Source organism: Myotis yumanensis, unplaced genomic scaffold (genome assembly GCF_028538775.1).
Source record: "Myotis yumanensis isolate MYYU_CA2020_CCGP unplaced genomic scaffold, mMyoYum1.0.hap1 SCAF_3, whole genome shotgun sequence".
Lineage (NCBI taxonomy): Eukaryota > Metazoa > Chordata > Mammalia > Chiroptera > Vespertilionidae > Myotis > Myotis yumanensis.
This window is the reverse complement of record NW_027223754.1, coordinates 150,502,297-150,529,851: the sequence shown is the minus strand read 5'-3', so window position 1 is coordinate 150,529,851 and position 27,555 is coordinate 150,502,297. Positions and strand designations below refer to the sequence as shown.

General features: G+C 40.0%; 1 protein-coding gene across 8 annotated transcripts in view; it reads right to left on the bottom strand.

Annotated features, from left to right (window-relative positions):
- GRIP1 (glutamate receptor interacting protein 1) overlaps nucleotides 1–27,555 on the bottom strand; it is a 663,902-nt gene that overhangs the window by 162,983 nt on the left and 473,364 nt on the right. For 7 of the 8 annotated variants that reach the window (XM_070409780.1, XM_070409777.1, XM_070409778.1 and 4 more), the window contains exon 2: nucleotides 14,871–14,951. The exons of the other annotated variant lie outside the window; for it this stretch is intronic. In XM_070409780.1, coding sequence (XP_070265881.1) covers nucleotides 14,871–14,951 — 81 coding nt within the window. The remainder of the gene's footprint in view (nucleotides 1–14,870; nucleotides 14,952–27,555) is intronic. 8 annotated transcript variants of the gene reach the window in all.

Genomic DNA, 27,555 nt, shown 5'->3' with positions numbered 1-27,555 from the left:
TGTACTCACCTTTTCACTTAAAAGAGGCACCTTGCGAATTTTTTTTGGCATACCTGAATTACAAGCATCACTAATCTTGTGCTTTAGGGCTTTGGTTGAGTAAAATAAGGATTACTTGAACACAAACATTGTGATTGATACCACAACAGTCAATCTGATAACTGAGATGACTATAAGTGAATAACGGGTGGGTAGTGTATACAGTGTGGACATACTGGACAAAGGGATGATTCACAATACTCAGAATGGTGCCCAATTTAAAACGTATGAATTGTTTATTTCTGGAATTTTCCATTCAATTTTTTGGACCATGGTTGACCATGAATAACTGAAAATGCGAAAAGCAAAACCATGGATTGGGGGGGCAGATTACTGGAGATGCTTTATATGCATTAACTCATTTAATCCTCATTACTCTCTCATACCATACAGAGGGAAAACTGATACATGAAGCATGAAATTAACATAGCAGTAAGTGGCAGGGCTGGAATTCAAACAAGACAGGCTAACTCCAGAGCCCGTGTTCCTAGCCAGTAGGGTTGCTCCCTTTCTCTACTTAGAAACTTCTGTCTTAAGTTGCTTCCAAATCTCACTCCTCTAACTTAGCCTTATAGCATGGCTCAAATATCCAAATGCAGGTGTTAGTTAAATACATTAAATGAATAAAGCAGGCTGTTTGTAACCTGATCAGTAGGGTGTGGACATGAACTGGGGTGAAGAGCAGCAGATGCTGCTTCAAGGAATTTGCTGGTCAAACAAACACATCTGGGGACTGCCCTCAGCCAGTGGGATAATCTGGCTGGTGACCCTGACATATGAGTTATGGTATGCTCTGAGATCAGGGAGAACACACTGCTCCTTTTCCATATCACTTAAAATATCAGAAAACAGTTATAATTTTTGTTCCAAATCTTCTATTTTCTCCTGTTTTTATAAATGATGAGACCCTCGCGTTTATGTTGTGCTTTCTTGCAGACAGTCTTTGGTCTTCTTGACACGTGTATAAATATTTAAAAGGTCCGAGCTCTGTGTGGTATCAGCTGGCAGATATGTATCTCTCCTCTTCTCCACCTGCAGGGTTGGGTCTGGTAGGCCCACAGGGATATGGTTCTGCTAGGTAGCTCTAATCCATTAATATTTCTCTTGTCTTTATAGCATTTTTACAGAAGTCACTAAGGTATTACATTTTGGTATAAGATTCAAATGATACATAAGTGCATGGAGCAAAGCCACACTCGCCCTGTACTCCTCTCACTGCAGAGGAAACTACCACTGGTCTTTGGCCCAACCTTTCATTCTCTGTTGAGACACTAACATTTCACCTAAATTGTATTAAACAACAATGATATATTCAACCAAACAATATGACTTGGAAATCTTTTCATAACATGGCCTATAGGTCTACCTCATACTTTTTTTTTTTTTTTAGCAGTTTTATACTACTTATTAGAATGGCTGCGTCCTAGTTCGTTTGAACAATTCCTCAATTGATAAATATTTTAGGTAGTTTCCAATATTTTACTAACAAGCAACACTTAATGAACATCTCTGTAAATACTGATATGCTAGCACATTTTATTCCCAGTTCTGCCCATTTTCATGGTCAACCATACCCCACCTCACTCATGACTGACTGAAGGGACTCTCAGTTCCCACTTGTTAACCTGAGTTGGGGGAGGTCCCTTTCTATTCCCACAGCCACCCTCCTCCAAGTCAATGATGTTTGCCTCAGAGATAATGAGTGATGGTAAAAGTGGTTGTTGGGTGGCTTCTTAGATTTAAAATTTTTTTTTAATTGATTTCAGAAAGGAAGGGAGAGGGAGAGAGAGACAGAAACATCAATGATGAGAGAGAATCACTGATCAGCTGTCTCTTGCACACCATTCCCCCCATCCCCCCCGGGGATCGAGTCCACAACCCGGGCATGTACCCTGACCTCCTGGTTCCTAGGTCGATGCTTAATTACTGAGCCACACCAGCCAGGCACTACTTAGATTTTTTCCAAAGCATTTCTTTATCAAATTGAGATGATTCTCAAAAATTATCACATCTTGAAAGCAGGCAAATATGGTTACATCTTTGTGCACAGGTGTGAGGATTACTGTAGGATATATTCCCAGAAATGCTGGGAAAAGTGCAACATTTGAAAACATTTTGATTGATGTTATCACAGTGTCTTCCAAAAACATATTTTTACCAACAATATATGAATGTTCCTGTTTTCCTATGCTCTTGACAGCACTTGACAAAATCATTTTTAATATTTGTCATTTCAGTTTTTTGCAAACTCCTAACATTTTTTCTCTTTATTCTTGGTGCCTGGAGAACAAAAGAGGAGTTCTTGCCATCATAACTATTGCCACCTTCATCTGGTCTCCTAGAAAGAATACTTCTTGAAATATGTTTTATTAGAATATGGACAACTTTATCATGTGAGAACTGTAGCTAACAGAAGTGTTAAGGATAATTGGAAGGCTTTTTCCAAGTTCTCTAGGCCAGAATAAGAAGAACATGGAGAAGAAATCTGCTGTTAGAAGCTGGTATAAAGTTACTTTTAGCATGGTGAAATGCTGAGCTACTCAACTCCCATGATGCATCTCCAGTGGCCCCTAAGGAGAACAATCTTAAACTAGAAAGGATAGGATTTTACATTAAAGTAAGAGGAAACTTATGCCAAAGGTGGTAAAGTGACAGTAAGAGAACACTTTAGCTGTTTAAAATGTATTTGAGTTTCTAGAGTCAGATAAATTACCTCCCCGACAATTAAAAGAATGTGCAGATGTGATGGTGAAACAAAGAGAAAGATGAAAAATGTGCCAAAAGGCTGGGAATGAGTGAGTATCTCAATTTCTACAATGAGGGGCTCTGGAAATCCTAGCTCTCTGGAATTGATGGCATGTTTTGGCAAAAAAAAATGTAGAAAGAATTATTGTATCATTGAAGAATAAGGTCTGCAAACCAACATTATGTATAAAGACAGTTTAATGAGATTTCAGAATTTCAGTGGGCTTTCAGAGACATCTGTCATGATAACCTGTGGGCAGAACAGAGTACTGTGAGCTGAAAGTCTAGGAAGTTCATTAAGGATGCAAATCATTGTTAATGGGGAAGGATCACAGTTTCCGGTGGGGATGCTGCAGAGCTCTGTTTGTGGTACTGCAAGGTTCAAAATTCTTAATACTCTCAGATGTTTATTAAATTTGTGGTAAATCAATTGCTAAGAAATGTAATAAATGTATGTGATGATCAGGAATAGAACTATTTCCACTATGTTGAAAAGATGAGCCAAATCATTGGAGAACCGGGTACATAGCTGAAAGATTAAGGCAATTTTAGACTCAAATACCAGCTCTGTTGTTGTTGGGCTAATTACTTAAGCCTCTGTGAGCCTCAATTTCTTCCTCCATAAAATTGGGATGATTAACTATTTATCTTGAATAAATAAGACTGGTACATGACAGATGCCCAACAATTGTTAGTAACCTCCCTCTCCTCCCATTCTCAAACTTTATCAGCTGAATATAATAGAAATAAATGTGCAGATAACTGAACGAAGGGTGTAGAGTTGTCCAGCATTGTACAAAGTGTTACTACTCAAGGAAGGAAGCCTGAATCTTAAGAGGAAGTCATGAGGACAAGATTTATAAGTTTTAGTTGTGCAAAAGTTCAGTGTAAATAAAGATCATTATTGCATGTAAAATATAATCTTGATCAGCATTAATTAACTAGAACAATCTGATCAGGGAAGGTAATGGTTTTCTTGCATTCTGTTCTCTTCAGACCACAGCTGGGGAAGGGTGCAGTTTTGGCTGCCAGACGCTACAGAGCACTGAGGAGCTGCAGAAAGACTCTCAGGGTGATGAAAACATGCCACAGAAGGCAAGGTGGAAGGAAGGAATATGCTTTACCTGGTTAAACCACAACGACTGTGACGATGACACAACACGATGACAATGACTCAGGGAAAAGATTACAGGTGCATTGAAGTACCTGAAAAACTTAATTTGGGGAAGTTCAAAATAATCAAAAGAGCCAATGGGTAGAGGTATGGGGGGTGGTGGGGGAATTCAGCCCAGTGGTAAGAGGAATATTTCTTAACAGGAAGACATATAAAAAATGGGGGCTACCTTGTAAGATAGTGTTTCCTGTTTCTAAAAATATTGAAGCAGAAGTTAGATGTGGCATTTCCTATATTGAAAGAGGAAAACAGAGAAGATGTGTGTGCATGCATGGTATGTGTGATAGGTTTAATGTTTATTAGAGAAAGAGCAGTAAGGGTACTAACAAGGTGCATTCCTTCATTCCATCTCATTATTTTGTAAGGTTCAATGCACAGTAGTGATCAGATCCTAAGGTAGATGATGAAAGGAGAGTCTAATTCAACAAACGTGAACCACTTCAGCTATGAACCCTGCAGGGTACAACTTTGTGGAGGAGTTTTTAATAAAAATATTTTCTTGAATTTAAGGGACTATACCTTTAAATTAGAGATAAATCTAGAACCCAAGAAAATAATTGCAGAGAAACTTGATATAGAATGAGGTAAACTGCCAAAAGATTTAATAAAAGTACATAATATGCTGGGTATTCATAAAAAGAAATGGTTGTGGAAGGAAGAAATTGTCAAGGAGCTCCCAGGGGAAATGGAATATGGTATATGGGGACGACATGGGACATGAGCATTAGATGGGTAAGTTCATTTTAAAAAGTATATTTGTATTGATTTAAGGGAGGAAGGGAGAGTGAGAGAGAGATAGAAACATCAATAATGAGAGAGAATCATTGATTGGTTTGCACAAGCCTACAACCCAGGCATGTGCCCTGACAGTGAATCGAATTGTGACCTCCTGGTTCATAGGTCGATGCTCAACCACTGAGTCACGCTGGCCGGGCTATGGGTAAGTTCATTTTATCCCTTTTTTATTTGAAGAGGTAGGATATGTAAGAGAGAAAAGGATACTATTTAGTTAAGAATCTACAGGGCTGCACAATTGCCTTGGCCATTGCCTTAGGCAATCCACTTTCCCAGCCTTTGAAATGACACCACCTCCCCTCTGCACAAGGCTAGGGCATGCCCTTTCCCTCCTTCCTCTCTCTGATGACCTCACCTGCATTTCACTGAGAAACCCAGCAATCATTAGAGGACTGACACATCCTCTCAGCAGGAAACTACCATCCTCTAGGCCTGTGTGCCCTTGCACCTTTGTCTGCCTTCCCACCTGCTGACACCGCCACTGCAGGATGGATGTCCCCCTCCAGCCTCTTCAAAGACTTTGCTTTCCCCCCCTCCATCTCCCTCCTCAATTTCTCAAACTCCACTAGACCAACCACACCAGCACACAAACATGCTGATGTCTAGGTTTTATCCAAGAGCCACTACTCTCCCGCCTTGTGACTTTGGACTGGCTTCTTTAGCTCTCTGAACTCAAGTCTGCTCACCTGTTAGAGGGGAATGAACAAAACTTACTTCCTGAAGGTGTTGTGAGGAAAACATGAAGCAATATTTATGAAAATGCTTAGTCCAATACTTGGAACATAGCATGAAATGAATAGCAACTAGTATTTTTACTATTATCTCTAGCTTCCCTCACTCTCTTTCTAGGTTAGGTTACTCTGGTGATCAGGACATTCTTGCTACTCCCCAGGCTTTGGGTGAATATTATTCAACATCTGCTTTCTCTTTAAGTACTTCTTTTCTCTTTATAGCAAAAGCTCTGAATGCCTTTCACTCCCATTCAGATCACCCACTTCTGCACTATAAACCAACAACTACTTATCAATATATTGACAAAGTATATAGCATAGGGGTTCCCAAAGTCATTTCTTCTGAGAAGAATCTCCTTCCAAGCCAGTGTTTGCCAAATTATGGTGTAATAAACATTGATAAATGTATTTGAGGAGGACATATAAATATTTAAAAAATCTCAGCGTTAAAAAATTTATAATTTATATTAGAAAAATATAATTACTATATCAAATAATAGATAGTAAAGGTTAGGATAAAGCTAAGTAAATGAGGAGAAACCAAGATGGCAGCATAGGTAAACACTGGAAATTGCTGCCTCGCACAACTACTTCAAAAATATAACTAAAAGAGAAAACGGACATCATCCAGAACCACAGGAAGGCTGGCTGAGTGGAAACTCTATAACTAGAAGGAAAGAGAAAAGCACACTGAGACTCAGAGGTGGTGCAGAAGTAAAGTGCAGAGGTACGGAGGTGCACGTGGAAAGGGCTGGCAACTGAGGACATGGTTGTCTTTTTGAATTGGGAGGGAGTCTCAAGCTCCCGACTGCTCTGAACTCCAGTTCTGGACTGTCTGTCATCGGTCGGAACTTGAGGGCGGCTTTCTCTCAGAGGTGCCTGCAGCAATTACCAAGGAACACTGAGACTCGGGGCCTCTTAGGGTAGGACTGAGGAACAGCCATAGCTGCTTGCTCCACCCTGTTGATCCCCTGATAACCCGCTCCACCCAAGCTGTGCACAGAGGCTTTTGCATATAAAAGGCCTGGCCCTTTGCAATCTGAAAATTACCTAACAAACTGCAGCTGAGTCAGAGAGAACCAGAACTTCCAAAAGAAGGCCCAAGGCCCCACAGCAGCTTGCATTGCTTCACAGCTGGGCCTCATCTGGGCACCTCCAAACCCCCAAACAAAGAAGAGGAATCTGCAGATCTCTCCATAGCTCCTGCTGGGTAGCCTCAGGCAGAGGCTAAATTAGCACCTCCTTAGAGATCCAAGAGCCAGTGTACCCAGTGGTCAGAGTGGGACGATCCAGATTACAACTCCTCAGATCCATAAGGGACACACTCAGAGGCAGACTCAGTGAGCACTGAAGCAAGTCTTGACCCAGAAGGGTGTCTCCAGCACAGAAGTTCTCCCACTGCAGACACAGCTGATTCTCACAGCCAATTGGCCTGGAGATCAATTCCTCCCAGTGATACCTACAACAATCAAGGCTTAACTACAACAAGGCTGTGCACAAAGCCCACAAAGGGGTGCACCAAGAGTGTCCACCTCAGGTAATTGGAGAGGCTGAACCACTGGGCCCTAAAGGACACCTAGCACACAAAGCCACTCTATCAACACAGGAAGCATAAAAAATGCGGAGACAAAGAAACAGGTCACAAACTACAGAAATGGAGGAAAGCAAACTACTGGATATAGAGTTCAAAACCACACTTACAAGGTTTTTCAAAAATTTTCTAGAAACTGCTGATAAATGTAGTGAGACCCTCAAGAAATCTAGTGAGACCCTCGAGGTTATGAAAAAGGACCAACTAGAAATTAAGCATACACTGACTGAAATAAAGAATATTATACAGAGTTCCAATAGCAGACTAGAGGATCGCAAGAATCAAGTCAAAGATTTGAAATACGAAGAAGCAAAAAACACCCAACCGGAAAAACAAAAAGAAAAAAGAATCCAAAAATATGAAGTTAGTGTAAGGAGCCTCTGGGACAACTTCAAGCATACCAACATCCGAATTATGGGGGTGCCAGAAGAAGAGAGAGAGCAAGATACTGAAAACCTATTTGAAGAAATAATGACAGAAAACTTCCCCTACCTAGTGAAAGAAATAGACTTACAAGTCCAGGAAGCACAGAGAACCCCAAACAAAAGGAATCCAAAGAGGACCACACCAAGACACATCATAATTAAAATGCCAAGAGCAAAAGACAAAGAGAGAATCTTAAAAGCAGCAAGAGAAAAACAGTCAGTTATCCACACGACTGTCAGCTGATTTCTCAACAGAAACTATGCAGGCCAGAAGGGAGTGGCAAGAAATATTCAAAGTGTTGAATACCAAGAACCTACAACCAAGATTACTTTACCCAGCAAAGCTATCATTCAGAATTGAAAGTCAGATAAAGAGCTTCACAGATAAGAAAAAGCTAAAGGAGTTCATCATCACCAAACCAGTATTATATGAAATGCTGAAAAGTATATTTTAAGAAGAGAAGAATAAGAAAAAGGTAAAGATACAAATTATGAACAAATACACATCTATCAACAAGTGAATCTAAAAATCAAGTGAATAAATAATCTGATGAACAGAATAAACTGGTGAATATAATAGAATCAGGGGCATAGAAAGGGAGTGGACTGACTATTTTTGGGGGGGGAGGGGTGTGGGGGGTGCGGGAAGAGACTGGACCAAAATCATACACCTATGGATGAGGACATTGGCGGGGGGTAAGGGCAGAGGGTGGGGTGGGAACCGGGTGGAGGGGAGCTATGGGGGGGAAAAAGAGGAACAACTGTAATAATCTGAACAATAAAGATTTAATTTTAAAAAAAGCTAAGTAAACAAGTGAACCAATTTAAATGTACCTAAAATATTAATCATAATATAGGTGGAACACAGATATATAACAAACATTATGAATTTGACCTGTGAATGACTGAAATTTGGGAAGCTATTCTAAATCATGTAAGCCCAATGGATAAGAAAGAAGTATTAATGGCCTCACAGAAAACTGTGTAAGACAATTCTTTACTTTCCCCAATGCCAATAAATACAACCTGTACCCAAGCCAATTTTCTAAGGTCACTTCATTAAAGCTTCCTGGGTTGAAGGTCTCCCTAACCTAACCCATAGAGTGAGAGAATTAATTTTTCTTCAATGCAGAGTAATAGAGGAAGAAGTCTTTCTTCTTGTAGCTCTTCTGCACATGTTGTTGAGCCTCCTTGTAAGATTCTCTTTAGACCCGGGGAGACTGTGCTGGCCATCACCCGTGTTACTCAGTCTGAATACTGTGTGTACCCTGAGCATAACACTGACCAAAGGCCACTACTCCTATAACACAGGGGGCCCGGGAAGTATCAAGGCACAGTACTAATTCACTATAAAGAATCTCCCCCTAAGTTGCATGCTGGAAGAATTAATGTTTAAAAATCATTTGCTGCACATGTACTGGTTCATTCTATTTCACCCATGTTTACTAAGGCATGAACGAAGTTCAAACATAATAGACTCATTTCTCTGAATCACTAATGAAGCCACAGCCCCGCACACACAAATCAATCTGCCCACCTTGCCCAGTGTTTCTGGAGAACTCAGTATGTACAACCAGCCGCAGAGCAAAGTGGATCAGTTCTCAGGGGGAAATCCCGAGTGTGTACCTGCCATAATAAGTAATAAGTTCTGCTTTGCATCACTCTATTTATAGACTCTGGCTATTTTCGCAAAATTTTTAGCCTTTTTGGTAGCTGAACACTTGAATAAATCATTCTGATCTTGTCAATTTTATTGTTAAATGGTGCTCAACCTTTCTCTTAAGGTGTTCCAGGCCTGCAGACATGTTCTGCTCAAACAGAAACAGATAAAGCTGGGGGGAGACCTCTGGCATTTAATATTCTCTAGCTTCTAGCTGACCTATATCTCACTCGTTAGCGGTGGGCAGCCAACGATTTCCTTAGAAATGTCGTATTTTGTGCAGCCTCAAGGCTAACGTGCACAGCATACGAGTCACAAAACGTGTTGCACGTTTTGGTAGGAAAGTGTACTAGTCATAAGGTAACAAAGTCTGCACAGAGAAAACCTGCCCGCTGCGCTCTGCCTGCGCATCCAATCCACAGGTGGTGACAACACCTACCATTGGATAAGCACTGTCCTATGCACAGATGTGATAGTAAACGAGACATAAAGCGCCCGTTTTCAGAGAGCTAGCATTTTAGTGAGGAAATGAGAAACAAATGCCAGTTAATTTCTGATAGTGACAAGGACAATGGAAAACACAAATCAATAAATGAACGGGGGGTGTGGGCAGAATCTCACACATATTTGCAGTGCTACCAAGAGTCTCAACTCTATGATCTTAGAAACTTCTCTCTAAAGAAGTAATACAGTGTTTCTAATTTCTTAAATATTCAGTAATTTCAACATATATAAACATCACTGTTTTGGGCTTTTAATGCTGACTCCAAGGGCTCTGGTGGGGCACACCCTGAGCCTTAGGTCCCTGATGTCCTCACCTTGGCCCACTGGGTGCTTTTGAGGATGCAGGGACAGCCTGACTGAGTAGCAAAGGTCCTTGTCCCTTGGCATGTTCCCACGTGGGTCATTCCCTCACTTGAAAACTTTGGGCGGCATCTGCAGCTCCATGTTTTTTTTTTTAATTTATTTTGAAATAATTGTAAAAATGTATGAGTTGCAGGAACACTATAAAGCACTCCTTCATACACACACACACAGACACTTAGTTTTTTTCTAAATCACCTGAGAGCACATTGCAAATGCAATGGCCCTTCACCTCTTATTTTATTCTAGCTTTACTAGTTGTACTTGAATATTTAGAGTGCACAGTGTGATGATTTGATATACATATGCATTGTGCAGCACTATTATTTGCATGACATTTCACACTTGCTTCATTCAACTGATTTTGGTTTCCTATCTGTGACACTTGCCCATTTTTTGGAGGAGCTCAATGGTGAAACTAAACAGAAGAAGGAGAACCAGGCCAGAAAACTAGAGTAACTGTCCTTCATATACCTGAAGAGTGCTATAACTCTAAATACTAGGGCAAATGTCACACTATATAACTGCTATAATAATGAACATTACTCTCTGGCCCCCTTCCTCTCTGTAAGCATGCCCTCGGGTGAGGATTAAAACAAAAAAGGAAAATGCAATAGAGGTGAGTGTTTGACACTATCCTGCCCTTGTGAATTGCCCAGAATTCTTTGGAAGACCAGAATAAGAGAGAAAGCTGTCCTACCTGGAAAGGTGAAGCAAATCAAATAAAAAATACATAAACTCCAGTTTTTGAGGTCTATGTAGTATCCTGTTTTCCCTTCACTGGCACTAGACAGACATGATTAAATGCCTCAGCTCTAAGTGGGTAAAGCCAAAAATACTTGCAAAATCTGTCAAGAATCTGTACAAATTTCCTCTAATAATTTGGACAAACCACTCAAGTGGTCAAACTTCAGTACACCAGTAATATGTCAAATATAAAAGAATAAAATCAATACATTATTTTTAATAAACATAGATGTATGGTAGAATCTGTTAGTTAAAAATATCTCTGTACTTGAAATTCATCTTCTCTTTGAAAAAAAAAAGGACAGAAATGAGATTGAAAATAGTCATCCTTAATTTTTTTTTTTTTTTTTTTACCAGAATGTTGTCTTTTATCTATTTAAACTTTTTTTTTAGGGACACTCGACATTTTTTAAAATACCCTCATTATTAAAAATTTTACAACAACTTAGGAAAGAGTAAAAATATTTTTTCTTACACACTTTATGCCATAAGAGGCATGATTAAAATGACGAGTTTCCAAATAACATGAATAATGCATTTCTCCTTTATCCAAAGCAAATGCACTTTGCTCTTAAGCGATGTTTAATCCATTTTCTTTTTTGAGAAGAGCAAAGGAGGATGATGAGGGATTTATACTTAGAATTATCATCAACGTAGGCACATATTTGACTTGTGATTATAAAATAATTGTTGTAGTAATTTTGAGTTTAAACAAGGGTAGTGAATTTTGATATGAATGAAAAGCAAATTATATTTCTGTTAGTATTCAAGGCTACCTTTTTGGGACAGAATTATGAAATGGCACTGTTTATTATGTTATGGAAAATGTGGAGCCCATGTTAAAAAATTTTATGTATTCATATGTGAATAAATATTTACTCCAGGAGTAGCAGGTCTACATTTGTAGGTCTACATAAGTTTCAAAGAACAGCCTAAGCTTTCATAAAACTTGGATAGAGAAGCTTAAAATCCTTCCACTACCCTCCACTTCCCCACCCCCTTCCACCAGAAAAAGTGGTCAGTGGTCAAATCCAATCACCATCCTTGGATCACTGAGAGTGGAGCTTTGGGGAGATGTGAGGAAAAGCCATAGATCCTTTGAGGTTTCAGCTTCTTGTGTTTGCTTACTCCCCAGGCACAGGGAAGGGTAACGGCAGCGGGGCTGCCTCTCTACTGAGGTGCCTCTGCACTGGGGAGATTCGGGGGCTGATAGGTGAGCTGAGCTCTCCTTTCTGCCTTCTTTCACCTCTTTGGTGCACTTTTCTCTAGACACATTTTCCTTGCTCCCAGGGTAGTAATACTATCTTTGAGGGAAATAAGATGGGACGTGAGCACAGGAGAGAGAATCAAAGGCTGTAAACGTGCATTTTGCTCTTACAGCCCCATGTGGTCCAACTTAGTTCATCGGAACACTCTGGGATTTTTCAGCTGAAGCTCCAGCAAGTAATAAAGACTGTGCTTCCCCTGGCCTTTCCATTTCTCTCTTGTGGACTTAGTAAGGGTAAAGGTGGACATGGTAGGTGACGGGTTAAGATCTCTTTGTTTTAAGTGACTTTTTGGCCAAAGGTCAGGGAAGACTTCCTTTAGTCAGAAAAAAAATAGTTTTTTATTTATTTTTTTAAATTTTTTTTAGAGAAAGTGAAACATCAATCAGCTGCCTCCTGGGGACTGAGCCTGCAACCTGGGCATATGCCCTGACAGGGAATTGAACCGGCAACTTCTGAGACACATTAACTGAGCCACACCAGCCAGGGCAAGAATAGATAATTTTAAAATGACAGTAAGGTTTCGGAATTCCATGTGTCAGAAATCAGTTAGGAAGCATCCAAGAAGTTCCTTGATTTTCTCAAGAGAATAGTAATATAGTAATAGTAATAGCACCAGAGGGAAAGGGGAGTGGAGGTGGGTAGAAAAGGGTAAAGTGGCAATAAATGGTGATGAAAGGAGACTTGAATTTGGATGATGAACACACAGTATGATATACAGATGATGTATCATGGAATTGTACAACTGAAACCGATATAATTGTGTTAACCAATGTCACCCCAATAAATTCAATAAAAAAGAAAAAAATACATAGAGAAGATCTAGTAAAAATATGACAAATCTGGGCCCACATTCCCCTAGACTTGATACATTTCTTTTCTTTTTTTGAAAAAAGAAAAGCCAGAAATCTCTAGTTTTTAATATAATATCTCCCAAATTTTAAATATTGGCTATTCATTCAAAATTTTTAAAAAGATTACGCAGGCCAAACAAAAAGAGTAATAATCAGCTCCTAACCACTTTGTTTCCTTCGCCCTGTGGCTGGTGGGGCTTTTTTCTTGGACTGTTCTAAACAACTAAGAAGGTTTTGAAGACCTTTGGCCCTTTGACCACTACCTTCTGAGAGGTGGGCAAAAGGTGTTTGTGCCTATTTAAAACCCCAGGAAAATAACCCATGAAGCCTACAAAACAGGCTCATGATGGCAGTGACTTTTAAACTGTTATGAGGAGGAACAAAAGGAAAAAGTACACAGTGAAGAATCACTTAAGTGTCATGAACCAAGGATTATGATGAACGACTTCTGTATATTCTCCCAACCATAACATGTAATTTTTAAAACTACTCAGTGACTTTAAGGCAAAGCCTGGCCCTCAGACATGTGTTATAATTTAGTGCGCACCATTAGAGAACCCATGAAAGGAAAACATGATGACAGTCAGTGCTTTTGTTTTGTGTCATACAATGTGGTAAGGACAGTGGTAATTCTCTTCACTCTTCCCCACAGAGGAGTACGGAGTGCCAGCTACTGTAGAGAAGACAAGAAGGAATTGATGGGTAGCTAGCATTCTTGAACTTTAAACCTTGTACTTCCTTGATGCTGACAAGGAGAAAGCAGAGAACACAGCCCATAGCTAGCTGCAATAGTTTTTCTAAAGGTGACCAGCACTAAGACGGATGTTTTCTAGGATGGAACCGAAGAAGTCTTAGGACTGCGGGATGCCATCTAATTACTGAATTCAAATTACTTTAGCATCTTTAAAGCACACAGACAAGGATGCATCACATATTCACAACATGCCCCTTTATAAACCATGTACTTTCATAATGAACCTAAGCCTTCAGAATGAGAATAAACATGACTACATGTAGTTCTTATACAAATAAATAATAATCACGAACAGGGCTGCTCAGAACGAAACTCATCTTACTCTTTATTCAAATGAAAGATTCCCCTTTTCACTGACAGGCAAAACCACTCAATTTACTGTTGAGGACACTGCCTTGTTTCTCCTGAATTGCTAAATCTACTACATAAAATCCTGTAGCGAAGGGTTAGCTGTACTCGATTTCCTTGTGTTAAATATATAAAGACATTATTTTTCATAAATGTCTAATGCATTAGTGCTTTTAACCCGTCCTTTAAGTACAGTTGCCTCCATAGAGGTTTTCCATAAATTACCTAGTTCAGATGAAGTTTTAATAATATTTTGAATATCCTTCCACCTTTAACTTTAAGAAGATATGTTATTGTCAAAGTCAAAGCTTTAAAATATTGAAGTTCGGGAGTAAAGACATTTAAAGATAGCTCTCAAAATGTTTTTGTTGAAAAAACAGATGTCACTTAAATGTTTTAAGAATCCTCATCACAGCTTCCTAAGGAAAGGAGATTCCAGAATTTTCCAGGAGTTGTCCAATGGAAGTAAGTCCAGGTTCAAAGAGCTAAGAAGAAAGGAATGATTTTTATTCAGCACATACACAATCGGCTACAGCGACTTTGAGCCTCTTTGTTCTGCTGGTTATATCTCAGTAAAGAAATAGATGCTTCTGTGAAAGTCATCCCCTAAAAACAGAGGTGAGTGCAGGAAAATGAGCGTGAGCTGATATAACCTCAGGTCATTTCACAGAGAATTTGCACACAAAGTGAATTCTCACAAGTTTGCAAGTTTTTCCAAAGTCTAGCTTTCATGAATATTGTGTGAACAAGTTGTATAGAATGCAGTCTATGCCCTATGGAACAGCATCATGTTTATTACGACGGTGGGATTATTTGGCATCACCAAATAGCAGGGTTCAAACGTCAAACAGCTGAAAAATCCAACAATCTGGTCTAACCTGGGATGCTCTGTCTCCTCACAGCCAATGCTCCATCAGGCGGCTTTGTCTGGCTGGCGGATTTAGTGTAGGGACTCTCATCTGCAAAGGTACAATGAAGGGTTTGGTTAATTTCCATCCAGTTTCTAATGCAGTGAAGACTCTTAATGGATTGCAGTCCTTCTGCCAGAGAGAGGAGATATGGCATGGTACAGCACAAAGAATCGGTAGACCTCGGTCCTAACCTCGGCTTAGCTGTGGGGCCAATTATTTAAAATGCTCTGGACATGGGTTTCCTTTCCTCTAAAAGAGGGATATATTTCTCACCCACCTCTTAGGATTGTCAGGATTGAACTAGAGTGCACATGAAGGCATCAAATAGTAAGAAGTATGCAAATAGAGTATGCAAATTATTTGCCTGTCAGCTTCATTCATTGATAAATAAGTATCAGTGAATATCAGTAACAGGAAGACAAAGAGAGAATAAAACGGCTCGATGGGCACCAAGAATAATCAGGTAGAAGGACAAAGGAAATGAGAAGAAATGTTATATTTCAGATAAGCAGATGACAGATCATTAGTATTGCAGGGAAATAAAGACACACAGAATTAGTGGGTTCCTCAGCGTGTGAAGCGGCAGCCAGAGCCAAAAGGAGGGAACAGGGGCCTTCAGAGTGAGACCAGAGAAGGGAGGTTGAGAACAGGAAAGGAAGGATGGTTTGGCAAAAGAACAGGTGCACAGCAATGAGCTGACTGGCCTTCTTTTAGAAAGAGATGGAAATAATCTGAAGAACCATAAAAAAGCAACTGAAAAGACAGAAGCTCAGTATATCTGTGAGAGTTAGGCAAGAAGCTGAAGAGATGACAAGATCTTAAGAGGTGACGGATTCATCAGATTCTGAGTAAAATGATTTTGTTAAATCTAGAACAGAAGTTAATCTGGCTTGGAATATAGGAGTAATGATCTAGGATGGCAAATATTAGGGTTAAAACAGAAAGGAAGACTTCTTCTTAGTTTGCATGCAGACATTGGCATAAAGTAGAAGAGATGTCTGAGCAAAGATCAGCATGTATATGGCCTGAGTAAACATAATTTAAAATACTTAGCAAGTAAATCTAGGCAAGCTAGATGACCCAAATGTTACTTCTGGACACACCATACGGATGGTTTGTTGTAATTATAATAGGAAATCCTTAACGGATTAAAAAGAACGATATTGTGCTTGGCAAACTACTGAATGTAACAAGGATTTAATTCAGCAACAAGGCTTTGTCATATGAAAACATTAATTCTCCCAACTAAGTGGTTTGTGTTTTAAAATTGAGGGACTCGATTTCTCTCTGGAACGTACTTCTGGTTGAAATGATTCATGATTTCTTCATAAAACTAACAAGGTCTTTATAAGGAATGACAAAAAGGAAGGATGAACACTGCTGTAAGCTGCAATTAACTTAAAAAATGAAGTCACACTGCTTCATGTTTATATTCCTTTTGTCACACAATTCTTTATATTCTCCCAACCATAAACTACCAACTTTCAGACACCAATACAATCAGCAGCATCCCTTTTGCTTATGAAGCAGTATCCCAGGTTTCTGACTGTTTACTTTGCAAACGCAATGTTTAAAAAGTATATTTTTTTTATTGTTGATAGTATTACAGGTATCTCCCATTCCTCCCACCCCCTTTACTCCCCTTGTCCCAGATCTTCTCTACCCTACTGCCTGTGTCCATGGGCTATGCATCTCTATAATAATAAAAGCATAATATGCTAATTAGATCAGATGTCCTTCCGGGTGTCCTTCTGGACAAAGCCGGGGCTGTGAGCGAAGCCTGGTACCTGGGTGCCAGAGGGAAGCCAGTCCTGGCAGCCAGGGGAAGGGAGGCCTACTCTTGCATGAATTTCATGTATCGGGCCTCCAATAAGTATATAATTTCTTTGGTTTATTTCTTCTCGTTCCCCCAGCCCTACATCGAGGTATGTCAGTCTGTTCCATGCCTCCATGCTTCCGGTCTTATTTTGTTGGTCAATTCATTTTGTTCATTAGATCCCACAAATAAATGAGATCATGTGATATTTGTCTTTTCAGATTGGCTTATTTCACTTAGCATAATATTTTTGAGTATAATCACAAACCACGAAAGGTAAGCATCACAGTACAAAAGTCTCCATTTCCCCCATCGTTCCCACCTGAATATTTGAGTGTTTTTCTCACAGTGTTGATTTAATAACCAGGCAATGTGCTTTACATATATAGCACCTACTAAAACAAATTTTCTATATGTTAAAATCTTAATTCTTAATAAAGCCAATTAAAAATACGTTTTCTTTTATTATCCAAAAACTTTGAAACAATGTATTTATGGGTACAGCACAATGAACCAGGGGCTATAGATCATAACAACCAGTTTTACCGCAGGCACAGCATCTCAGAAGCTTAAAGGTTTTCTTCAGTTTTCAACTTGTCAAAAGTCCAGCCAATTAAAATCTTGGTTGAATCCAGTGTTGGATATCTTAAAGGGAAGTAGAGATTTGCACAGGAGATGCTGAATTTTTTTGCACTTGATACTCTATATTTTAAGGAGCCATTTCTTTAGAAGTTTACCCACTTTGCATTCCAGAAGTAGTCAACCCTGTTAAAATTGGTTTCTTATTTATAGTGAATTTGAAAGTAGAGCTGAGATAGTTTAGTTATGCACATCCTTAAAAGGTTGAAACTGAATTATAGATGGCTACCTGACCAGCTTCTACCTATGCATTCCCCAGCTCCCGCTCTCATTCTCAGGATTCAGTGTCCTTACTGAGATAGGTGGAAGTAGACAATTATCTAGAAGCCAAAAGTTGTACTGGTCAAAGGATCTGACTGAAATAAGTTCCATATTGTCTAAACGTAACTTGCCAAAGTCGATCTGGGTGAAAGCAGTAATAATTCCTAATGGAAGTGAGGAGAATCTTGGCAACATTTATCATGAGAGTAAAAGGAGAGCATAGCAACAGAGCACCATTTAGCATTTATTTTTAGAGAAAAATTTTCTAAGAACATATCTTTATTTTAAATCACCAAAAGACACTATGGACTTTCATAAACAAAGCAACCCATTACAGAATGAACACATCAACTCTCATGATGTAATTTACTCAACGTCAACTCTTGATTCAAACATTGACAACAGTAATGGATGGAAGACACTGAATGTTTCAGTAGCAGATGGCCCCATAACAGGATACTAAAGCACAAGAATGTCTAGAGTATAGTTTTAATCCGCCAAGTCATGGAGAGCTATGGAATCTACTGTCAGGGTTTTTCATGCAGCCCCTAATGGAGATGTATAGATATAATCACTAGAATTTCATGATATAAGGGATGATCTAGACCACTCTTTCACTTTATAGTTGAACTTGAGGCCCAGAGTGATACATTTATAGAAGGACATATCTAGAGTGCTCCTAGAATGCATTTCTTTTATTTTTGTTCCCACACTATTTCCTCTTGGGTGGACAATGAGATATGATAGGTGATCGGGTGCACATTTCTGTATCACACAGGTATGTGAATAGACACAACCCTCCAGCAGAGACCTTGCATGATGTAAGTTAATCCTTATGGAGAAGCCTATGTGTGAATATGTATACATGTATGTATATAAACTTCATTTCCCTCTCCTCCAAATATTTGTTTCTCTAAAGTGAAGTACATATCAATTGTTCTACAAAACCAATTTATACGGTTCATTTCACTTGTTTTTGCAGACAAAATTTTTAAATAAATTTTAATGCAATTCATTGTTCCTTAGTAAGGGCCTCAAAGGTTCAGTAAATTATAAAATCTGTGTTAATACTTCTCCTTTATCAGGGAGACACTAACTACACTTTCAGGTTCCATCCAAATTACATGAGTTAAAATATTAGCCAAATAACAAAGAAAGGAATCAATTAGTAGATAAGATCTCTAAAACAGTATCCAATCCATAGTATGCATCCATCAAATGTGTGCTGATAGATGAATGAATTGTATTCAACTTTTCAAACTAACGCATTTATTATAAACTAGAGGCCTGATGCACGAAATTTGTGCACGGATAGAGACCCTAGACCTGGCCGGGGATGAGGGCTGATCTGTGGGGTGATGGGGGGGATGGGGGGCGTTGGCATCCGCCTCAGCGGGCCCTGCCCCCTGCTGCTGCCAATCACCTCCCTCTGCGGGGCAACAGGTGGGGAGATCTGGGGGCCCCTGCTGGCACCTTCCTTGGCTGAACTGGGGCCTGCAGGTTAGGGGCAGCTCCTGCAATGAGCGTCTGCCCCCTGGTGGTCAGTGCACGTCACAGCGACCCATCGTTCCATGGTTGTTCTGCTGTTCGGTCAATTTGCATATTAGGCTTTTATTATATAGGATAAGCTATCTGAAGGAAGTCAAATATTTGCTATGAGCTTTCCTCCCTCTGATTTCCCCCCTAGTTTCATAGCCTATTCCATTTAAAGTCACAGCATCACCCAATAGCTATTGAGTACTGACCTATGGCATGTTAACAATTTGTGACTCTTTATAAAATGGATATTAAAATATTACCTTTAATTTTCATTTAGACTACAGAGGATTTATTGAACAATCTTTAAAATAATGCCTTTAAGCAAAATAATTCTGATTTCCATACCAGACTCCCAGCCTTGACTTTGATGGTGGATCATATTAACAGGGATCCTTCTTGACATTCACTATAAGAGCAAAGCAGACATGCAGCTGGCGAGCTAGTGCTCAATGAAGTGAATGTTGCAAGTAATCATTGTGTGCATCTCGGGGACTCAGAACTGTCAGCATTTTCTAATGACATCTTAGCAGATAGATAATCACTGTCACACATGATGGCCACCCACTGTCCAAAGGGCTGCATATTGGTCACAACAAGGAAGAGCATGGGTCCCCTTTACAATGTCATCCCATGAGGCCAGAGAAAATCCCCTCCACTAAGTGAAAAGTCAACACCATGACAGAGGCACAGAGAGGGCTGAGCTAAGCATATACTTAAAACAGAGTGAAACGATGGGGGTGGGGAGGCATCTGTCCCTGCCATTCCATCCATTTCAGCCAGTTTCCTCACGTGCCAAACACAGGAGGGGCAAACACAGATCATTTGTTTTGATTCCATTTTCCAAGTGAGGCTGGTGTATAAACTTGGGAAGCAAACAGCAGGCACCTAGGGAGCAATGCTTCATTCTGCATCACAACAAAGCCCCTGTCAGAGCTGAACCACATCCTGTGGAAGAGACTCAGGTCCCTTCATGTCATAACCTCGAATGCTGCCTGGCATCAAATCGCTCCCACGTGTAGTGAGGCTGGTTCTTATCTCCCACCTCTTGCCTCTCCCATCCCTGGGGTCTGGGCTTCGCAGATGAACAGGATATGACTGTGGTTTCAAGAATCTCTAGCTGTGTTCAGGGCTTTGTTGACGGAAAAAATTTAATTTCCTTTGGCTGAGACTAATCAGCCTAGGCTCAACAATTCCTAGCAACTAATTATGCAGAATTGAGGCACCTGCTAAGCCAGCAGATCCCGTAACTTCTTGATTAGGAAAAAATAAAAGGCACTCTGTGCAATTAAACATTATGGCCATTTCCTAGCAGCAGGGAGACAGGCAGCTCAGACCACAACGTTCATGCTCATCATTACAAACTCTGAAGAAAACTCTGTTTTTCATGAATGAACCAAATGAAATCCAGTGTGAAGGAAATAATCCGTCCCTTGAAGTCAATTACATCCCACAAATGTTAGTGCCTACTATGTGCAAATGAAGAATCAGTTGGATAAAAAATAATAATGCTCTAAGTAGAATGGTGATGGAGAAGTCCTTATTACGCCATAGGTTTGAGGCAAGAACATGTCCTTCATTAGCTGAAGGGGAACAGAGCAGGGGCTTGGGTTGCTGGTGTAGGATGTGTGTGTGTGTTGGCGGGGCGGGGGGGGGGGGGTGCGATAGGGGGCGAAAGGATGCTTCATGGCAATGAATTGATCCAGAACTTCGCTATCAGAAAAAATGAAAAAACAGGCCATTTTAATTTTCAGCTAACATGGAAGTTTTGTGTGGTATGGGACCATGATCTTTCCAGTCCTTGGGGGCCTGTGAACACTTCATCTCAGCCCAGCAGGAAATTCTTGCACGTTGGCTGTTTCTTGCAGACACTAGCTCTACAGTTCAGTGTGCTGCCTCGGGGGTTTGATGGCACACTACCATTTAAGCAGCGGTTCTCAACCTGTGGGTTGTGACCCCTTTGGGGGTCAAACGACCCTTTCACAGGGGTTGCCTAAATACATCCCACATATCAGATATTTACATTATGATTCATAACAGTAGCAACATTACAGTTATGAAGTAGCAATGAAAATTTTATGGTTGGGGGTCACCACAACATGAGGGTCCCGGCATTAGGAAGATTGAGAACCACTGATTTGAGCAAGGCTTCCTGAAGGGGCACTGTCAAAGGGTGTTGATAATAGGATTTATGCAAGTATGTCTTTCCCTTCTTGTTAAAATAATGCACAACTACAAGCTCAGTGCCCTGCATAATTTTTTTTATTGATTTCAGAGAGGGAAGGAGAGATAGAAACATCAGTGATGAGAGAGAATCGATTGGCTGTCTCCTGCATGCCCCACACTGGGGATCCAGCCCACAACCCGGGCATATGCCCTGATTGGGAATTGAACCGTGACCTCCTGGTTCATACATAGGTCTACTCCCAACCACTGGGCCCCCGCATAATTTAAAGAAATGCAAACTCAAAGATTTGATCAAAGACTCCTCTTTAATCCTAAGTAGTTCTTGACCCCAGGTTAAAATAATGCTGTTTCTCTAGTGTCACACAAACAGTGCACCCTCAATCTTTCCTAGAGTCAGGGGGTTCTGGATCCTACGTAGTCTCAGCTCTATGGCACTGGCATATTGAAGCTCTGACGGATAGCTGCTTACAATTGATCTCATTGGAATTAATTTCATCTCCTTCCCCAATGGGATAAAGCAGTCCACACAACTTGGTTTAAACCAGAGGGAGTGAGAATGATCTGAGCTTGGTGGCAGCAGGCAGAGGCAACTCCACTATAGTCTCTTTCCTCCAAGGTCTACTGTCCTTCCTCTCCTTTGTTATTGTTTTGCATTTGCATGGCATTAATGTCTATTCTTCATGTTGTAGGATTTCTTACAGTTTTATGGTCTAGACACAGATGTGCTTTATATTCTTAAAGGGGACCCGGTCTTTAGTTTCTGAACGTGAAAAAAACACATATCCAAAAGAGCACAAATTCATTGTTAAGACAAATGTACAGTGGTTTCTTCACAATGATAGAATGTCCTCAAAATTATATAAATCACAACCATTCCAGGGATTAAGTATTACAGCTAAAATATGCCAACTACACAGTTCAAGTTGCTGAAGGCCTGTCTACAACCCATTTTCTCCATCCCTGGTCCCTTATCTAGGTTATTGCAACTCAAAATGTGGCCCGTGGGCATCACCTCGGAGCTCATCAGAAATACAGACACTCAGGCCCCAACCCAGACCTATGGAATCGGAGTCTACATTTAATTAAACCTCCAGGAGACCAGCCAGTGTTGCTCAGCGGTTGAGCGTCCACTTATGAACCAGGAGGTCATAGTTTGATTCCCGATCAGGGCACATGCCTGGGTTGCAGACTTGATCTGTGTGGGGCATGCAGGAGGCAGCCGATCAATGATTCTCTCTCATCGTTGATGTTTCCATCTGTTTCTCCCTCTCCCTTCCTCTCTGAAATCAACAAAAATATATATTAACAGAAGAAATGCAAACTCAAGGATTTGGTCAAAAACCTTCGCACAGGGAGAAAGAAAGGTGCTGTGGCGGAGCCTCTGGCCAACCTCGTGGAGGTGGTGGGAAACCGGTGCTCGGTGATGCCCGCAGGCCTTTGGAGGAGTGGCTGCTCCAGTCAGGTCAGTTCGTAAATCCTCTGTGAAATGAATGAGCATGAAATTGCACATTTTCTGCCTCTGGTTTTCCTATTGCTCATGGGCCTGAATTGTGATGATCACTCCTGTGCTTCTTCCTGGAATTGTTTCCAGTGAGGACTGATGAGCAGGAGTCCCAGCAGTCCCAGACTGGCTCTCTCACCCAAGAACCAATAACATAAAGCTTGTTTTCATTACCAGATCAAATCCCAATTTAAAGCTTTAAAATATTAAATGCAGTACAGCTTTTACATTTTCAGTGTCAGGGGGCACAATCTGAGTCGTTCTCAGTATCTCAAGGCTGTGAAATATGCACAGGTTCAATAAGGTCTTGGTATTAGAATAATACTCTGGTGAAAAATATGAATTACTTCAGGGTAGTGAGTATTGGCTATTTAAAACCACATTTGATAATCCTTATTTAAAAAGTGCACAATTCTTCAGGAAAAAGTATGCATTTATGTGGGCATTAACAGGCCACACCAGCCATTTTCAACCTTTACATCTCATGGCACACATAAATTAATTACTAAATTTCTCCAGCACACCAAAAAATATATTTTTTGCTGATCTGACAAAAATAGCTATAATTTTGACTCATTCACACTAGACAGCTGTTGTGTTGGCTGTTGTCAAATTTTATTTGACAATGTAGAGGAAAAGATGTCAGTGCCCCTGACTAAATAGTTAGGTATTGCATGCTTTAAAAAGTCTTGTGGCACACTGGTTGAAAATTGTTGGGCTAGACCATTATTTAAGTATTCTTGGAGGATAAGAATCAATGATTTTATGTAATAGCAACAAGAGCTGGATAGTAGGATTAATAGAAATAAATAACACATTTGGAGAAATTAAGGTTCTGCAGTTTTTTAAACCAATGGATGGTATGCAATTAAGAAGTTACTATGACAAATATTGATCACAATTGAGACTAGAGTAAATTTGAGGGGAAAAATTTAAAATAGCACACAGATTTCCTCAAGATAACTCATGAAATAAAATGTTGGAAATATCTTCATTGAAAAGACTGAGAGTATTGTTTTAAAAAAACATTCCAATAACAATGGTCACAGCTTTACAAGTGGATGATTTAAATAACAATATCTCTTAAATAATTTCTTTTTTTGACCCTTGTTTGGGACCTTTATTTATTTTATTTATTTTTCATTTCTAATATAAATTGGAGAGGAAAAGATATAACTTTTTGAAAAGTCAGGGCTCTCCTAGAACTTTCCTTTTACATGATATTACTGCAAAGATTTCTCTATTTAGAAAATTTCAGTCTCAGAGTTGCTAGAATGACGTCAAGATGGATGGGAAAAATAAGAGAAAGCCAAATGCACCCAGGATGACTTTAAGAGGTCTACACTTTATGGTGTGTGAATGACCATGGATGCCATTAGAAAAATAATGATTCACATATATCTGTGGGGAGGGCCATCTGAGTCTAGGTTTGATTATGGAGAAAATAGCCTTTAAAGACCTCACCTGTCGCTCTGACAGTGACAACGAGGACATTTTAAAATTTAGGCCACTTTCAGCCACGGTTCCGTGGCTCAGTATTTTCCTGCATTTTCCCTGTTAACCAAGTTGGTGTGAATTGAAACAAATGTAAATTGATGGTAAGTTAGTTTATACAAATCAATGATCAGATACTGCTGATAAATTTATAAATGAAACTGAAGAAAAAAGCATTAGCAGCACTGTTCAGGCTCAGTTTCCAATACACAGGCTGAAAGTCTCTTTCTAGCCCTAGCATCCCCGAGTAACAGAAGGGGAAATGCATAGGGCACATTTATATCCTTGAGTAACATTCTGGAGCTCGGGGAACAGACTATTTTCCTCAGGGTCACTGGTGGGACTGAGACATGAGGAGCATATGTGACGGCCTGAAAGTGCCAGATCCCCTTGGGACTCCCAACGTCCTCTTCGTGTTGACCTGTGTGGTGGCCTTGGAAACGATGACCCCAAAGATGTTTGCAATATGCAGAGGAAAGCGAAGCTGTTTCTGGGAGCCTATTTTAATTCATAATTAAAACAGTGGAGCTACAGATGAGACTGTGTGGCAACGGAGAAAACGGATTAAGCCAGAAGTTATCAGAGTGCAGAGAGGGAGCTCTCCAGCCTACATATTTTTATGTTGAAGGCCCTGGTTGTGTATAAGAGGTGTAAGTTATGTGAAGAAATATTAGGGCTTGATTCTAATCTTATAACATTTTTAGATGCGTTTTTTCATTATATATCAATGCCGTTGGTTTCCCCTACAAGTAATCCAAATAATTTCTTGCGGACGCTTTCTTTACTTCCGAGTTGCACATGGTTTAATAAGTAGTTTGAGCATACTTGAGTCAATCAGAGACTGTTAAAAATGTCAACAATACTAATAATGCTATAACAATTAGAGCTAATACTTATTGAGCACTCATTAAATGTCAGCATGAAATCTTATTTCTTCTCACAATAACTTAACAACATTTACAATAACAGGAAAAGTTAAATTCACTTTACAAAAGGAGTCCTGGTTTTAAAGAACTTGCCATTGTTCATCCTAAATCATAGATTCCAAGTGAATTTTAATGAAACTGCTATTATGCTAGAATGAAGACTAGAGCAGTGTGGGTGTGTGACATGCCCAGCGCAGTGCTTAGTACCCCATAGACACATATTATCAATAATCACAACAATGTAATTGCACAGGTACAATTATACTGCTTGAAATACAAGGATTCAGAGGCTTATAGAGATGAAATGATGCTCCTAAATGTTCCCAAGGAGAAAAGTGCAGAAAAGTCTTTATAGAGTCTGCTTTTCACCACCAGAATATACTATTTATCAAAATTTGATTCACATATTTTTTGAAAGTGTGTGTGTGTGTGTAAAGAGAGGCACTCCTTCACATAGTACTCACTACTGGGTCAACTCTGGGTGACTATACATCCTTGATATAGGGACTTGAGGCTGCATTTGAAGATTCCCTAGAATTTCAGATTAGAAGAGACAATATCTCTCCCAGTTTTCAGATCTCCCTTCTTTGTCATGAATTCTTGGTTTAATTTATGACACAAGATTCAAGATTTTCCTGGCACATAAACAAATCACTTGAAAGAATGCCTTTTAGTCAAGAAGCTCCCAGGATTTTAGGGGATGAAATCTGGCTGAATTTATCTCTCTAACTCCTACACTCCATGCCAACCATTCTCTACTGATAGGGCATTTATGAACTGGCTCCTACAAGTGGTTTATCATCGCAAAATGAATAAGTGGTGGGACACTTTCTTTTCTCCTTTAGTATTCCAGACCACATACTCATAGCCTGCTGCTTACAATATTTCAAACCTTTCATTAGCGTCATGCAGCTGGAGGGAGAAAATAAATCTTGGACCAGGCGACGTCCAGGAATGCAATGAAGAGAATGGTGGTGTGACTTGTGCAGCTGGCAGAAGAGATCATTGAGTCTGTCTTTCCTCTCCCTCTGGCTCCCCAAGTCCATGTCTACAAATAGCCAGGCTCCAGAGCAGGAGTGGTGCAACCTTGGTTCTCAACTCAGGAGTGCCTTCTGTGCAGCAGGGTTACTGGGCAGACAGGTGTGCAGCAGGATTACTGGGCGGACAGGTGTGCAGCAGGGTTATTGGGCGGACAGGTGTGCAGCAGGGTTACTGGGCAGACAGGGATGTAGCAGGTTACTGGGCAGACTTTGGGACTTCACAGGGATCTTTTGAAACCCAGGTGATAACACAACCATTATCCGTTCTTTCCAAGATTGTCACCTCTTCTGGCCTTGGCTCATATCAGGAACTGTCTCTGAACTCACTTTTTTAATATAGTTTTGAAAATTTTCAGGTTTCTAAGTGTGAGCCAGTCTCTTTATATACCATTTTAGAAACCAAATCTTCTTGTCAGCAGGGCGGGAGCTGAGAATCACATGTAGATCCCTTGGGAATATTTCATACATATGCCTAGAGTTGTCAGATATTCAGCTTTATTAATTCATTGCCAGGTCAAGCAATAGCAGAGGACTGCTTATCAAACAGATGACACATGTTTTTAATGCATGATTAAAACAGGATTTATTGTGGCTGTCAGAATCCAGGGAGTTTGTGATTATTGTTCATTTAAAGCTGTCCTTTGAATACTCTGGTGTTACAGCGAGAGGCATTGATTAGACAAACAAAGCACTACAAGGGTGTTAGAACAGAAGTAATTTTTTTATGGAAAACACTAAACCAATTTTTAAAGCACTAAAACTTTACTGTCATGTAACTTTTATAATTCATCCTGCTCTACCACTTACTGGCTGTGTGACCTTGGACGAGTTATACGTTCTTCCTGAGCTTTGGTTTCCTCCCCTATAAAATGGAATAGTGCCTGCCTCATAGGATTGCTGTGAGGGCTGGAAACACACAAAGCACCAGACTTCAAGAGGTGGCTCTTTCCCTTTATCTGGTGGATGAGGAAGCTGGTGGATGAGTGGAGGTCAAGGGCCAGCAGGAGTGAATATTTCGATGGTATGAATTCCTTTGAGAGAAGATTTACTTTTATAGGCATAGATATTATTATCCCCATTTTTACAGATGAGAAAATGGAATCTCAGGGAAGTTAAACATCTGTCTAAGCCGCAGTGGTTCTCAACCTTCCTAATGCTGCGACCCTTTAATACAGCTCCTCATGTTGTGGTGACTCCCAACCATAAAATTATTTTTGTTGCTACTTCATAACTGTAATTTTGCTACTGTTAT